At 47.3% G+C, this 15,377-nt stretch overlaps 2 protein-coding genes across 5 annotated transcripts; one reads left to right on the forward strand and one right to left on the reverse strand.

The window, feature by feature from the left end:
- Positions 1–2,206: 2,206 nt before the first annotated feature.
- ALYREF (Aly/REF export factor) lies at positions 2,207–10,463 on the reverse strand. Its single transcript, XM_030534277.1, has 6 exons — positions 10,208–10,463; positions 9,731–9,862; positions 5,865–6,012; positions 5,699–5,762; positions 5,373–5,553; positions 2,207–2,497 (listed from the first exon to the last, which is right to left on the reverse strand). Exons 1-6 carry the CDS (start codon positions 10,442–10,444, stop codon positions 2,483–2,485), a joined length of 777 nt encoding a protein of 258 aa, XP_030390137.1. The 5' UTR covers positions 10,445–10,463; the 3' UTR covers positions 2,207–2,482.
- A 53-nt stretch (positions 10,464–10,516) lies between these two features.
- Positions 10,517–13,514, forward strand: ANAPC11 (anaphase promoting complex subunit 11). 4 transcript variants are annotated; one of them, XM_030534282.1, is made up of 3 exons: positions 10,517–10,538; positions 11,964–12,109; positions 12,193–13,514. In XM_030534282.1, the coding sequence occupies exons 2-3, from the start codon at positions 12,001–12,003 to the stop codon at positions 12,336–12,338; spliced, it is 255 nt and encodes an 84-aa protein (XP_030390142.1). In that variant the 5' UTR covers positions 10,517–10,538; positions 11,964–12,000; the 3' UTR covers positions 12,339–13,514. The 4 variants fall into 4 exon arrangements, with proteins under 4 accessions (XP_030390142.1, XP_030390139.1, XP_030390140.1 ...); XM_030534279.1 differs by lacking the exon at positions 10,517–10,538 and adding an exon at positions 10,546–10,643; XM_030534280.1 differs by lacking the exon at positions 10,517–10,538 and adding an exon at positions 10,593–10,674.
- Positions 13,515–15,377: the final 1,863 nt, after the last annotated feature.

Below are 15,377 nucleotides of genomic sequence, written 5' to 3' on the forward strand. Positions count from 1 at the left end.
TATGCCTTTTCAGCTCCCTTTGTCTGAGGGAGTGTCTGTCCCACGCAGCGAACCCGACCAGTTCCTACTTCCCCATCCTTGTCTCAGGGTGTCTTAAATGCAGGCTCACCCAAGCTCTTGCCCAGCTTTTAGCCCTGCTTCCCTAATGTCCTTACACAACCCTTATAGCTGGTCTTATGTGTTTTGAACCTAGGCTTGCTTACCTGGCTGGGGATATAGGTACCCAGCTCCATGAAGATCTTCCTCATGTAGAAGTTAATCTAGAGTCACTGTTGCTCATCCTAGGTCTCCATGATGATATCCTACCTCACTGTGCTAGTTGTCCTGCAGCATGCTGCATATATGGGGAATCCACAACGATCAAGTAGGCATCAGCTTTCTCCACTCTGTCATCCAATATGCATGACCTCTCCAAGATATACCACCACTTTCCACAGCTCAGCAACCCCTCATAAAATGCCCTCCTTTGTGTCCCATAGTGCAGCAGGATGTAGGTAGAGGCTAACAGCACAGCCACAATCAAGAACAGCTCATCTATCTGTGCTGCATACACCCCTTAGCACTAGCTGGAACAAACAATTGAAGAGCATGCAGAGCTGGAAGTGCCTCCATTAAGTATGCTAGTAGGCTAAGAACACTTCTGCACAGAGGCCCAAAAGACAGGTTCAAGTTTTCCAACAATACATTGCAAAACAATTCTAGGGTACTTAGTATCCTTGGACCCACTCTAGAAATACATTTGCAGAAATCCTAGTGCCAAATCCAGGTAACTGAGGGACCCGTATAGATGCAGCTGCACAGATATGAGTCATGCAATTCTGCAGTGTGGATGCTCAGAGGCAGGCTTTGCAAACCTGGGTGTCTGTCTCAATACAATCTACAGTGATGTCATTCCCTCAGTGCTATATCTGTAACATAGATTGAGCTGTCTTTAAAAAAAAATGTCATTTGGGATGGGGATCTCAATCTCATGCCTAAGGCACACACTCAACTCTTCCATGCTGAAAATTGTCTACTTAACTCTCCAAAAAAAGAACAGGAGTACTTCTGGCACCTTAGAGATGCATGCAGTGGAAAATACAGTAGGAAGATATATCTGATGAAGTGGGTTTTAGCCCACAAAAGCTTATGCTCAAATAAATGTTAGTCTCTCAGGTGCCACAAGTACTCTTGTTCTTTTTGCCAATACAGACTAACAGCTGATACTCTGAAACCTGTACTTAACTCTCATTGCTTATTTTAGCTGTGGAGCACATGAACAATAGTGATACCACTTCCTCTAACCTGACTTCCCCCCAATGATGCAGAAGTTCTCATCTCTAACCTTGCAAATCTAGAAAAGGCCTCAGTTTGTCACTTGATGATCACATGTTGGGCCTAGAGGCAAACATTTGGTAAGTCCAAATGAAGTGCTCATGGTTGCATTGATACAAGGGCCATGTGTATGATTTGCTTTCTTCTGATTTCTAGGTTTAGCATTCTCCAATATGAACACTACAGAGAAGGTAGAAGGTGTCCTGTACCTTATCAGCCAGGTTTGCTTTTAGACACATACAAGCTGAGGTTTCCTTCACTGCATCTCCCAAAAGAACTTGAAGGTAGCTCTTTCCCAGGCCCAGCTACCAGTAGATTTTGCTAGAAGTTTGTTAATCAGACACCAAAGCCATTTATAGAAATAATTCAATAGGGAATTGATAGTTGAAAGACTAAATCTTTACTTGGCATTTTGGAGTCACTGAATTTGCACAGCAACTGTTTACAGTAAAAATACTGAAGAGGTGGGACCAGCACTGAACTTTGGAACCAAGTGTTAAATACAAAACAACTTCAACAAGAATTTCACCTCCTCCCAGAGACCAGCAAGGAGGCTTGTGCACCTTTTATTAACTCGTTACACTGGAGTGAGTCTTCATTTCTTTTCAGGCAGATGTGTAGATAGAGCAGTATTTGATTGTGCAGCTGTACTCAGCACAGGGAAGTTGGTGTGCACAGTTTACAGGCCACCACTCACACTGTGAGGACAGCAAAGATCTGAGGCAGAACAGCAACCCCCCTTCCTCAGAGGAGAGTGACTTGACACCAACATTTAGAAATGGACCTGCATACCAATTCCCCTGACCCTTACCCACCATATTCACATTCCTGCAGCCCCAGGCCAGGCTCCATCCCTTGACTCCAGCTGCAACACGAAGCAGACGTTTACAGCTCTAGACACATTTCTATTTTATTACAGCAAAGGTGAAAAAACCACCTCAGCCCAACAGGCAACCAGTAAAATTTATCCCAAAAATAACTCGGTACAAAACAGATCTGTTTCAGAATTAAAAAAAACCTTTACATGAGTTTAAAACCTATTCCAAAACATAAAAGTAAAACAAATTCCATCCTTGATATTAGTGGCCACAGTCATACACCCCTCCCTCCGGAGAGCATGGAATGAGATGTCTGGAGTCCTTTCCATGCAGGGGATGTGCTCACTGTTTTAACTGGTGTCCATCTAGAAGAAGAGAGAAGCTCTGTTATTCACAGTGCTGCAACACAGAACAGGAAGAAAAAGCTTTCCAATGGGTCTCAAGGAAACTTTACTGTTAAAATATAGGTCTATTAGATGGAGTTAGGCATTTCTACACTAGAAAAGTGCACCATTTTAACTAGATCGATTTAATACTCTCTTGTTAAGCCAGTGGAACATAGCAAGTTACTAGATAAGAAAAGGTCAAACTGGTTTAAATGAATTAGAGATTTGTACCAGTTTAACATGGTACATTTTAAAATTACTTATATTAAATCTGTGTCCATTTCTGTTACAGACCTTTGTTTTCCTGCACATACATAGTTGCTCTCCACTGTATATTTTCTAGCGGTTTGTCCAGTCTAATTCTAAAAGACCCCATTTAAATGCCACTACTTCACCCAGGGAGTGGATTCTACAGCTTAGTAGGTCTCACTGTCAATTTTTTTTCCTGTTATTCTGCTTAAGGCTCCCCTCCCCAATCACCTCTAATTTCATCCTATTCCTTGTAGTTTAATTGGTGAGCTGTGGGGTATACTCAAATGTAAGATCTTCTTAAATTATTAAAAATCAATAGTCAATATGGTAGGTCCTGTCTTGTATGTTGATACTAAATTCATGTTAATGTTACCAGTTTTCAATGTGCTGCAGATTTTTGTAGTGACCTCACATAACAGCCTACAGAAATTGCAAGGAGAATCTTGTTTTGGCAGCTGGGTAAGGTTTAAGTGGAACTCTTAACATCCTGAGGATGCCTGGGAGGAACTGTGAGATCAGCATATGATAGGCACATGTTTGTGCTGCAGTGATCAGCAGTACAAAGTTGACATTTCAACAGTGGTTAGGGTTCACAGATAGTTTGATGAGATGACTAGGACAGCTCATATGCCTCTCAATGTTATTTTTTCAGACCATCTGCAGACTCAAGTAGACATCACTGCACCAATGAGCATTCAGTTCATAATTTAATATTCTCTTTACAACCAGGACACGAGATAATGATTTCTGTAAAATAACTCAGATTCTAAAGCACAATGCTGAAACAAATTCATTCCATTCAGGATATTCTATGAGACACACTGGATCCCACCTATCACCTCCCCACTTTGGCCAGGTCTGTTCTGTACTGGCAATACGCACCTACTAGGCTGCAGCTTACATTGGCAAAATGGCACTTTTGATGATTTAGCTGATTCTTGCCCCTGAGCAAAATAAGCTATGTTGGCAAAAGTGCTCCTGGTATAACTCTGTCAGGGATCACACATCATCATACCCGACTGACAACTTTGGAGCAGTGGTTCTCAACATGTGGGCTGCTTGTGGCCCAATCAGCACACAATTGTGGCCCATGGGACATCCTCAGGGCCATACCAATATTGTATATATATTGTGAATGTGGCCCACATAAACACAGAGATGCATATGTGGCCCACAATGGTATATAGGTTGAAAACTACTGCTTTGGAGCATAAACCTGGCCTTTAACTTGACAGTTTTGCATAGGCAAGCCCAAAATTGTATTGGTCATGTTGCCAGACTCCTGCCCATCCACCATTCAGTCTCTTGCAGCCATGATTCTAATCTCTAGGTCCTTTTGTATCATTTTCCCTCATTGTCTTATTTCAGTATCACTGGGAGAGTTTCAGCAACACTGGTCCCAACCTGGATCAAATCACCAGAAATGCCCTCTCAGCTATCTACTCTGTTTGTGATCCTGTGTTTTTGGTTTGAGCCAGTTTCCAAGCCAAGTTTTCCAACTGAGATTTATGAGATTTTTCAATTCTTTATTAAAATCCCATGAGACCATGCCTACTGCATTTCCCCCAATGCTATTTTTGTAGTTCTATCAGAGAAAGCAATCAGGTTTGCCTATCAAGATTTGCCCTTTATAACCCCGCAATACTGCTTATTGCTGTGCTTCATCTTCTAGATACTGACTGATTTTCTAATCACATTTCTTCCATTATTTTATCAGTGGCGAGTGAATCTTACTGGACAGTAGCTGACAGGAATACTCTGATTCTGCTAAACGGACAAACCTGCTCCCTTCAATCTTCAGGCACACCCCAGTTATCCATGACTGGATTTTTAAATGGTCAATGGTACAGTAAGTTTGTCATCCAACTGCCTTAGGCCAGGAGGTATTTCATATGGCTCAGCCAATGGGTATCCCCCCCCCAACACACTTCATCACTTGCTCTTTAGCAAATTTAAGCTATACAGCCTTTGGATTTATTAATTACATCAGATGGCTTATACATGGGTCCTGCTTCCTCCCTTGACAACAGCCACATCCTGCTCCCACTTTCCATAGCAGTCTCAACAGTCTAGTCTGGTTGGTTTGCCTCTCTGTTTCTATTACTGATTCTTTATTACTGGTGTACAGGGCAATGGAGATACCACCTATAAATACAACAATTCCCCATCACCCCTCATCACAAGAGCAACACCAACTCAGGCTTGTTAGTTTTCCCAGCCCCCTCCCTCACCCATAAGATCTTGAATACATATTTAAAGTAAGTTAGCTGTGCAGTTTTGTGTTCATTCACGTGTTCCCAGGATGTGCAAAATGCAGTGTGCAATTACATGTGAGAGTCTAGCACAACTGGACACCTAGCCTGTTTGAAAAACTGGTCCTGGATGTTGCAGACTGTCCCCACCACAGAGATGGCTGTTTCTCAATCATAAGTAAGAGCAGCTGGTGGAGCATTTGGGGGAGTGAAGTTGACTACAAGAACTGCTTAGCCTCAAGGAGGCTTCTTTGGTTCTGTGTTATGATAAATACTCCACTCTTTTCTGCAACCATTGAGAGCTAACCCTTCCATTTCCAGATGAGGACTGATTGAGCACCCACACTTACCCTGGCATTATAAGCATCCAACTGTGCATCTAGTTCTTCTGCAGAGAGCTGCTGTTTGGAACTTCTTCCAGCCCCTCTGCCTCTCCCTCGGTTCCCACCACGGTTACCTCGCCTGTTGCCACCTCCACCACCAAATCCTCCTGAACCACCACGGTTTCTGGTCATGCCTCCTCTGTTTACACTGTGAAGCCGAGAAAGAGCTGTATTACAGGCACAGTACAGTCTAGTCAACCCCAACAGTCACAAAGAAATGCAAATTCAGTGCCCAGGCTAATCAAGTGCAACAGGCCAATTTCACAAGCCCATATCAAACAAAAGCTTCTCACCTCTGTGCTGGTCTCCGCTGTGTGTCTATCTGTGATGTAACCAGCTGAATGTTCATAGGGCGCCCTAGAAGAGAGAAATAATTAATCTGTATACACATGCCACTTGTATCTAGAGTCCTCCACCCAGCAAGTGAAACGTCCTGTGAAAACAGCCAAACAGACTCACCATCCAGGGGGACTCCATTGTACTGCTTCATAGCTTTCAGAGCATCTGCCTTTCTTTCAAAATGCACATCTGCTGTCCCTAAACTGCGTCCAGACCGATCATAATGCACCGCTGCCTTCTTCAAAGTCCCAAACTCTGCAAAAAGCTCCTGTGCAACAGAGAGAGGGGAACTGTTAACGCTAACCAAACTGCCACCAGAACATCTATCTTACAGCATCACCAGGCGGGAAAGAAGAAGGGTTGGTAGCTTCTCTAAAACAAGCTGTCAAAACTGTAAACATAAGCAGCCCAGGAAGAACCATCTATGAAAGAGGGAACTCAAAAGTCGCTCCAGAAGAAAACTTAATGGCCCTGGACTGAAGGTAAATTCTTTGAGGGGGTCAACATACATGTGGACAAGGGTGATCCAGTGGATACAGTGTACTTAAGACTTTCAGAAAGTCTTTGACAAGGTCCTTCAGCAAAGGCTCTTAAGCAAAGTAAGCAGTCATGGGATAAGAGGGAAAGTCCTCTCATGGATCAGTAACTAGTTAAAAGATAGAAACCCATGGTAGAAATAAATGGTCAGTTTTCAGAATGGAGAGAGAGAAATAGCAGTGTCACCCAGGGATCTGTACTGGGACCAGTGCTGTTCAAGGCAGCCAGAAATGATTTGGAAAAAGGAGTAAACAGTGAGATGGCAAAATCTGAAAACAATACAAAATTACTCAAGATAGTTAAGTCCAAAGCTGACTGCAAAGAGTTACCAAGAGATCTCACAAAACTGGGTGACTGGGCAACAAAATGGCAGATGAAATTCAATGTTGACAAATGCAAAGTAAAGAACATTGGAAAACAATCCCAACTACACATTCAAAATTATGAGGTCTAAATTAGCTCTTACCACTCAAGAAAGATCTTGGATTCATTGTGGACAATTCTCTGAAAACATCCACTGAATGTGGAGTGGCAGTCAAAAAAAGCTATGGGAATGTTAGGAACCTTTAGGAAAGGGATAGATAATATCATAATGCCTTTATATAAAGTCATGGTACACCCACTCCTTGAATACTGCAAGCAGATCTGGTCACCCCATCTCAAAATAGATATACTGGAATTTGAAAAGGTATAGAGAAGGGCAACAAAAATGATTAGTGGTATGGAACAGCTTCTGTATGAGAAGACTGAGGAGGGATACGATTGAGGTCTATAAAATCATGACTGGTGTGGAGAAAGTAAATAAGGAAGTGTTATTTACTCCTTCACATAAGAACCAGAGGTCACCCACTGAAATTAATAGACAACAGGTTTAAAAACAAACAAAACAAAGTTCTTATGCATGCAAAGTGCAGTCAACCTGTGGAATTCATTTTGGGGATGCTGCGAAGGCCAAAACTATAATAGGCTTAAAAACAACAACAACAACAACAACAAAAAACACACCACACACAACCATGGTAAGTTCATGGAGCAGAGGTCCATCAATGGCTATTAGCCAAGATGCTCAGGGATGCAAGCCCATACTCTGGGTGTCCCTAGCCTCTAACTGCCAGAAGCTGGGAGTGAGCGACAGGGGTTGGATCACTTGAAAACTGCTTGCTCTGTTGCTTGATCCAGCGCTTAACTTCTCTTACAGATATTAATTTTTTCCCAATGTCTAACTTCAATCTTCTTTGCTGCAGTTTAAGCCCATTACTTGTTGTCCTGTCCTCTGAGGATAAGCAGAACAATTTATCATCCTCCTCTTTATAACAACCTTTTTATATACTTGAACACTTATGCCCTGCTCCCGTGTCTTCTCTTATCCAAATTAAACAAATCATTTTTTCAATCTTTCCTCTTAGGTCATGTTTTCTAGACCTTTAATTATTTTTGTTCTTCTCTGGACTTTCTCCAGTTTGTTCACATCTTTCCCAAAGTGTGGTGCCCAGAAGTGGACACAGTACTCCAGTTGAGGCCTTATCAGTGTTGCGTGGAAGAACTGGCTCATGTCTTGGTTACATCACTCCTACCACATACTCAAGTGATGGGTTGGTTTTTTTGCAATAGTATTACACTGTTGATTCATTAGTTTGTGATCCATTATAACCCCCAGATCTTTTTCTGTAGTACTCCTTCCTAGGCAGCCATTTCCCATTTTGTATGTGTGCAACTGATTATTCATTCCTAAATGGAGTATTTTGCATTTGTCCTTGTTGAATTTCATCTTATTTATTTCAGAGCATTTCTCCAGTTTGTCAAGATCAGTTTGTATTCTAATCCTGTCCTCCAAAGCACTTGCAACCCCTCCCAGCGTGGTATCATCCGCAAACTTTATAAGAGTACCCTCTATGCCATTTTCCAATTCATTTATGAAGACATTGACTAGAACCAGATTCATGATGGATCCTTGCAGGACTCCACTCAATGCTCTTCCAGCTTGACTGTGAACCACTGCTAACTACTCTGAGTATGGTTTACCAACCAATTGTGCACCCACCTTATAGTAGGTTCATCTAAGCTATGTTTCCCTTGTTTGCTTATGACAAGGTCACGTGAGACGGTATCAAAAGTCTTACTAATGAGCTGAGATATATCACACCTACTGCTTCAGCCCTATCCACAAGGCTTGTTACTCTGTCAAAGGAAATTAAGTTGGTTTAACATGATTGATGACAAACTCATGTTGCCTGTTACTCAATTGTCTTTCTGGGTTCCCAAATTAAGCTGACTGGTCTATAATTCCCTGGATTGTCCTTATGCCCCTTTTTATAGCTAGGTACTGTATCTGCCTTTTTCCAGTCCTCTGGGATGTCTCCCATCCTCCCCAAGTTCTCAGAGATAATCACTAATGGCTCAGATCTCTTCAGCCAGTTCCTCACGTATTTCAGGACATATTTCATCAGGACCTGCCAACCTCAAGCCTTCTACCTTGTTTATCATGTTTGAAAAAAAACTCTTAATGCTCCTAAAATCTGAGTTAGCATATATGATGTCACTTTAACAATTAGGGCCCAGATCCTCAAAGCTATTTCTGCTCCTAATTTCCACTGAAGTCAATGAAATTTAGTGGCCTAAGTACATTCGAGAATCTGGGCCTAGATAACTAGGGAGAAGCTAGCCTTCAAACCTGTGAGCCTGCATTTTAGTCGTATTTGGCTACCTCAAAATACTGAGGATGTATTTTTCAATGGTCAGTGAAAACTAGCCTTAAGAGTCTTTCCATATGCCTTGAGGAAGATGGGTAGAGCGAATGACAAACACAGGGGCTGCCACATTTCAGCTGAGAGATCTTGGCTCCTTTACAATATCATGGGAGTTACAGATGCTATAGTAAAACAGTGCTTAAGTCATATGCTTTTTGCTATATTCCTTCCCCCAGAAGCATGTTCCCACCTCAGTTGATTCAGGACTCCCCAACAAGCCAGTACGTTTTGTCTAGCAGCATATGAGTTCAGAACTAGGAGAAAAGCAAGGGTGGGGGTGGGGAGAGAGAAAGCTCTCTCTCTCTATCACAGTTAGGAGAGAATAAAAATGCAACCTTGTAAAGCATTCTACTAATGCATTTACTGGTACCTGCAGGTCTCAGATTTTGGGCAAGTTACATTAAATTTTCAGACCCAAACATCATAGCCTTCCCACACAGGCATCTTTGCTCAGTCATTTAGTATACATTAAGCGAACTAGAAAGGAACAAAATACATGTTTTTTGCACTCCAGTCACATCAGACAGTACTAAAACAGCCAGTCAGAAGCGGTGACTGCAACAATAACAATAGTCCAAAGTTAACTGCCTTAGAGATCACTATGTCATTCCATGAGGAAGGGCCCACAGACCTCAGAAAATGCAACATTAATCCAAAATGCCCAAGCGTTTCCTTTGTGGGGGTGGGGGGCGGCTTTCTTACCTGGATATCTGCATCCGACACACCGAAGTCCAGATTTGAAACCAGGAGCTTCCCCCCGGTTTCCACGCCAGCCCCAGCCCCGAAGCCGCTGTCGAACAGATCATGCTGCCACTTTTCGGGGAGTTGCTTAGGCTGAAACAGAATAGTCTCATTAACCACCTCGGTCCAAACCCCCTGCCCGGGATCCCGCCACCCCACAGGGGTCCTCGGCTCTCCTCTGGCTCCGCTGCGGGAAGGACCCTCAGCCCGCTCGCCCCACCTCATTGCTCAGCCACGACCTCAGCTCAGCCCTGCTGCTGGCAGGGAACAAAGGGCCTCCGGCCGGGCCCACCTCCGAGCCGGCTGCCCGCCTCTACCGCCCGCATCAAGCCCCAGCCCCCTCGCGCCTGCTGCTCCCACAATTCAGTTTGCGGCTCCTGCGGCCCCGCCCCTGGCTACGGGGCCTCGGCCGGCCGCCCCCACCGCCTCGCTCCGTACCCGGCTGTAGGGCGCGGGCCGGTTCCTGCCGCCGCCTCGGGCCATGACCGGCCTGTTCCGTAGGGGGCCGCCGCCTCCCGCGCGCCCGGCTCCAACACTGCCCCGCCCGGGCCCCCCTCCGCGGGCGGCGCCTCCTCGGCCCCGGCCTCCGCGGCCGCCCCCGGCGCGACCGGCCCCCCGCTGGCTGCGGTTCAGCTTGATGATATCGTCCAGGGACATGTCCATCTTGTCGGCCATGATGGCGGCTCCGCTCCGGGGCCTGCACTTCCGGCCGCGCTGCGCCGACGCCGGAACCGGAAGGGGCGGGCCAGAGCGTCAAATAGGGGCGCAGGTGCCGTACGCCTTGCTTTATTGGGCCCTGACGGGGGGTGCGCGAGTCTTGCCGGGGGCGGGACTTCCGGCACGCGACCACTGAGATTCCCGCCGGCCCGAGCGTGTGAGCTGGAGTCCGTTGTGTCGTCTCGGGGGTGGGGCTGCCGGGATCCTGAGGCAAGGGGCCTCCGGGGGCGGGGCCGGAGAGACCCCGCGGGGGAGGGGTTCCCAGAGGGCGGGGCCGGAGAGATCCCGAGGGGGAGGGGTCCCCGGGGGGGCAGGGCCAGAGAGATCCCGAGGGGGAGGGGTTCCCAGGGGGCGGGGCCAGACAGATCCTGAGGGGGGGGGATTCCCAGGGGGGCAGAGCCGGAGAGATCTCGAAGGGGAGGGGTCCCCCGGGGGGGCAGGGCCGGAGAGATTCCCGAGGGGGAGAGGTACCCGGGGCGGGGCCAGAGAGATTCCGCGGGGGAGGGGTTCCCAGGGGGCGGGGCCAGACAGATCCTGAGGGGGGGGATTCCCAGGGGGGCAGAGCCGGAGAGATCTCGAAGGGGAAGGGCCCCAGGGGTGGGGCTGGAGAGATCCCTAGGGAGAGGGATTCCCCAGGGGGCGGGGCCAGAGAAATCCCGAGGGGGGATCCCCAGGGGGCGGGGCTCGAGAGATCCCGAGGGAGAGGGATCCCCAGGGGGCAGGGCCAGAGAGATCCCAAAGGGGAGGGGTCCCAGGGCGGCAGAGCCAGAGACATCCCCAGGGGAAGGGCGCTCCTGGGGACGGGTGTCAGACTCACTTCGGCTTGCAGTGATTCCAGGTCGTGCTGAGCTCTGGGGGCTGCAGACCCCCGTTAGGCACGTGTCAGCACCTTTCCCTGGGGGTGTGGGGAGGCTTTCCCCCCTCAGCCCTGGTCCTGGCAAGAAGCAATCACGTGACATGCTAATAGGAGCTGCTGAGATCAATTTTCATTCTGTCCCATAGAAACACTAAGGTGCCCACGTCCTCCCAGCAGTGCAGTGAGGAAGCCTGGAGTATAAGGGCAGGCGGGTCAGGCCTCTTAGGCACCTACTTCTCCTGCCATGGAACTGGCAGTCAGACCAGTTGGGTGACCTTGATCAAATCCCTTCCTCTCACTGTTACTCAGTTTCCTCATCTGTAAAGTGGAGGATGCTGACCTTGATATGCCCAGTGATGGGGTAAGGTCACTAAATGGGTGTTTGTGAACCAGGACAGAGGATCTGGGATGAGAGGCTCCTGAGAATAGAGGTTCACTAGTAACCACTGAGCTGTGGGGAAGGGAACAGCCCATCCACATCCCACTTTGAACTGCCATGGGGAGGATGCAATGCTGGTAGCCAAAGGAGGCTGCATTGCCCCAGGGGATATGAACTGTTTCAGCTGGGAAACCAAAGGGTTAGAAATTAAACTCAGTCTGAGCAACTGCTTCTCCTGCCAGGTGCTGACTTGACTCTGATGCACACAGCCCAGCCAGGATGAAGGTGAAGATAAAGAGCTGGAATGGTGTAGCCTCTTGGCTCTGGGTGGCCAATGATGAGAACTGTGGCATCTGCCGGATGGCCTTTAATGGCTGCTGCCCAGACTGTGAGTAACCCCGGCTCCTTGCCCCCTGCAGTATTTCAGCCTAGGTGCTCCCTTCTCTCCTCATAAATTTTGTCCCTTTGTAGGTAAGGTGCCTGGAGATGACTGCCCCCTGGTGTGGGGCCAATGCTCCCACTGTTTCCACATGCATTGCATTCTCAAGTGGCTGAATTCACAGCAAGTCCAGCAGCATTGTCCTATGTGCCGGCAAGAGTGGAAATTCAAGGAGTGACAGAGCCCCCCGCAGCCAGCAGATCTACTTGGATTTAATGGACTGTTGTTAAAGTGTTTTGTTGGGATTCAGCCCCTCTGTTCACACCCTGGAACAGCGAATTATTTGTACAGCATCATATATATACCTAGCCCTTATAGAGAACTTTAGCAGATAATTCTTGCCCCCAAATAATTGACTTGTCATAGGCAAAAAGGAAGCCTGGGGCAGATGGAGCAGTGGAGACATGACCGGTGGTGCCTGTTAACCATCTGTATGATGCATGTTAACCTTTCCCACCATGATTCTGTTCCACATGCTGTCAAAGTTTTCAGCATTATTAATTGATTCATACAGGGCACAGTCAGTATATCAACTTTCTCTGTGCCCTTAAGTTCTACACAGCACGTGTGGGCCTCAGTAAAAAGCCAGGGGTTGGCCTGGGTACATCTCATGTTGTCTCTTTTATGATAATGGCTCCTTTTGCCATGCAGACATGGGTCTGTGGGTTGGGTGCCTTCTTTAAAACACCCTGGACCTGATTTTTTAAAGAGGTGCTTATCCTTTGCAACTCAACCCAAAGGCTGGAGCTCAGAACTTTTGAAAAGCTGGCTTCTTATGGCAGCTCTTCCTTAACTAAAAGGGACCTTCCTGTTTAAACAAAACCTCTCCCAGCTCTTGCATCATGGGAACTTTCCCATCCCTTCTCTCTGAAGAGACCTCTCAGGCCTGTCCTGACCCTGCCTCCCTCTATTCTCTGAGAAATCACCACTGTCCAGTGATGTGGGTATTCTGTACATTACTGGTGAGAGAGAGTCACGTCATCTCAAAGCTTTCTTTAGTTGAAATGGGATTCTTAGGGCCATATGCAGTTCTCCATCCAGGCTCACTGCTCCTAATGCCTTTGGCAACCATTTCCCCATGCACCACAGGCAGGCTGGGCCCTGAACTGATACCTTCAAATACAGCAGTAGAGAAATGAAGGCTGTTGCGTGGCCAGTAGGATAAGGGACCTGCCTCCCACCACAACCAGAGATATGGCCACAGGTCAGGTGTGCAGTTCAGTAGCAGAATCATGTAAATTCTTTTAACCCAAGTTGCTTTGGGACTAGACCCCTTGCCAACAGTATAAGTCAGTTCCCAGCTGTAATGTGCCAATCCCTAGACTGGTTTCAATAAACTCATGGCTGTGATTAATTTCTCTTCATGCTTTTTGCTTTTGAGCTACGGGGTGGCAGTCCCCAGAGCTGGTCAGATACCCACAAGCACACCACAAACAGCAGAGAAAGGTTGTTGCCATGCCATCAACAAAGACTTTCCCCTGGTTTGTCAGTCTTCTCTGCCATGTAGGCCACCCCCAGGTGGAATGTATAGTGGGAGCCTCTTCATGTGGAACCTGGCATGTGATAGATGCTTATCAGTCTAGAACAAGAACTTCTCCTGGAAATGTGACATGAGGAGATCCTTTATTAAATCGGCAGTGGGTGGGGGCAGAGAGTACAGTGTGTTCCCTTAAGGATGGTTGAACCAAAGACACAAGATGTAACAAAGATCCCTTTGTGGGGTTCTGGAGGAGAGAACGATACACAATGGGAATCAATTAGTGGGACCAAGAGTCTATGGGGTGGCTTCTCATTTCGGCCTAGTACCTGAGTCAGCCAGAGTAGCTTGTAAATCTCCTCACCTGTTCAGTCCCAAGCCCCTAGTTCAAGGGTGGGCAAACTGCACCCCACAGGAATGCCACCTTGTCATAAACAGATAGTTAAGGGTTAGTAGAACAGGAGTACTTCATGTCTCTTTTGACTGTAAAGGGTTAACAAGTTCAGTGAGCCTGGCTGTCACCTGACCAGAGGACCAATCAGGGGACAGGATACTTTCAAATCTTGAGGGAGGGAAGTTTTTGTGTGTGCTGTTAGTGTTTGGTGGTTGTTTACTCTGGGGGCTCAGAGGGACCAGATGTGCAACCAGGTTTCTCTCCAATCTCTTTGATACAGTCTCTTAAATGTCCAGAATAGTGAGTACTAGGTAGATAAGGCGAGTTAGGCTTATGTTTGTTTTCTTTATTTGCAAATGTGTATTTGGCTGGAAGGAGTTCAAATTTGTATTTTGCTGGAAGGGTTGTAATTTGTACTTGTATACTTAGGCTGGAAGGGTATTCCCAGTGTCTATAGCTGAAAGACCCTGTAACATATTCCATCTTAAATTTACAAAGATAATTTTTACTGTTTTTCTTTCTTTAATTAAAAGCTTTTCTTGTTTAAGAACCTGATTTTTTTTTTTATTCTGGTGTGAGATCCTAGGGGACAGGGCCTGGATTCACCAGAGAATTGGTGGGGAGAAAGGAGGGAAGCGGGAGAGAAAGGTTAATTTCTCTCTGTGTTAGGATTACTTTCTCAGGGAGAGTCTGGGAGGGGGAGAGAGAAGGAGATGGGAAAGGGTTTACTTTCCTTGTGTTAAGATCCAGAGGGACTGGGTCTTGGGGGTTCCTGGGCAAGGTTTTGGGGGGACCAGAGTGTACCAGGCACTGGAATTCCTGGTTGGTGGCAGCGCTACAGGTTCTAAGCTGGTAATTGAGCTCAGAGGAATTCATGCTGGTACCCCATCTCTTTGGATGCTAAAGTTGAGAGTGGGGAATTATACCATGACACACCCCCATTGCACCGCAGGCCCCACACTGCTCCAAGAAGTGGCTGGCACCATGTCCCTGTGTCGCCGGGAACGGGGAACCACGGCCAATGGGAGCTTCAGGGGAGGTACCCACAGGCGAGGGCAGGGGCCGCAAGGACGTGGTGCCGATCGCTTCCGGGAGTGGTGTGGGGTTAGGGCAGGCAGGAAGCCTGTCTTAGCCCCACTGTGTGCCACTGACACCCCAGAGCCGCTCCAGGTAAGCGGTACCAAGCTGAAGCCTGCACCCCACTCCCCTCCTGCACCCCCTGCCACACCCTGCACCCTCATGCACTCCAACCCCCTGCCCTGAGCCCCCTGCTTCACTCCGCACCCCCTCCTGCACTCCTGCCCTGAGCCCCCCATTCACCCCTCCTGTGCCCCAACCCCTTGCCC

The sequence above is a fragment of the Gopherus evgoodei genome, chromosome 15 (assembly GCF_007399415.2).
Source record: "Gopherus evgoodei ecotype Sinaloan lineage chromosome 15, rGopEvg1_v1.p, whole genome shotgun sequence".
NCBI classification, from domain to species: Eukaryota; Metazoa; Chordata; order Testudines; family Testudinidae; genus Gopherus; species Gopherus evgoodei.

Coding starts and splice junctions, on each gene's coding strand:
- ALYREF (XM_030534277.1), bottom strand. CDS start 10,444: ATGGCCGACAAGATGGACATGTCCCTGGACGATATCATCAAGCTGAAC. Junction 9,863..10,207: donor GGCCCGCGCCCTACAGCCGG/GTACGGAGCGAG, acceptor ATTCTGTTTCAG/CCTAAGCAACTCCCCGAAAA. Junction 5,763..5,864: donor CAATGGAGTCCCCCTGGATG/GTGAGTCTGTTT, acceptor TCTCTCTTCTAG/GGCGCCCTATGAACATTCAG.
- ANAPC11 (XM_030534282.1), top strand. CDS start 12,001: ATGAAGGTGAAGATAAAGAGCTGGAATGGTGTAGCCTCTTGGCTCTGG. Junction 12,110..12,192: donor TAATGGCTGCTGCCCAGACT/GTGAGTAACCCC, acceptor GTCCCTTTGTAG/GTAAGGTGCCTGGAGATGAC.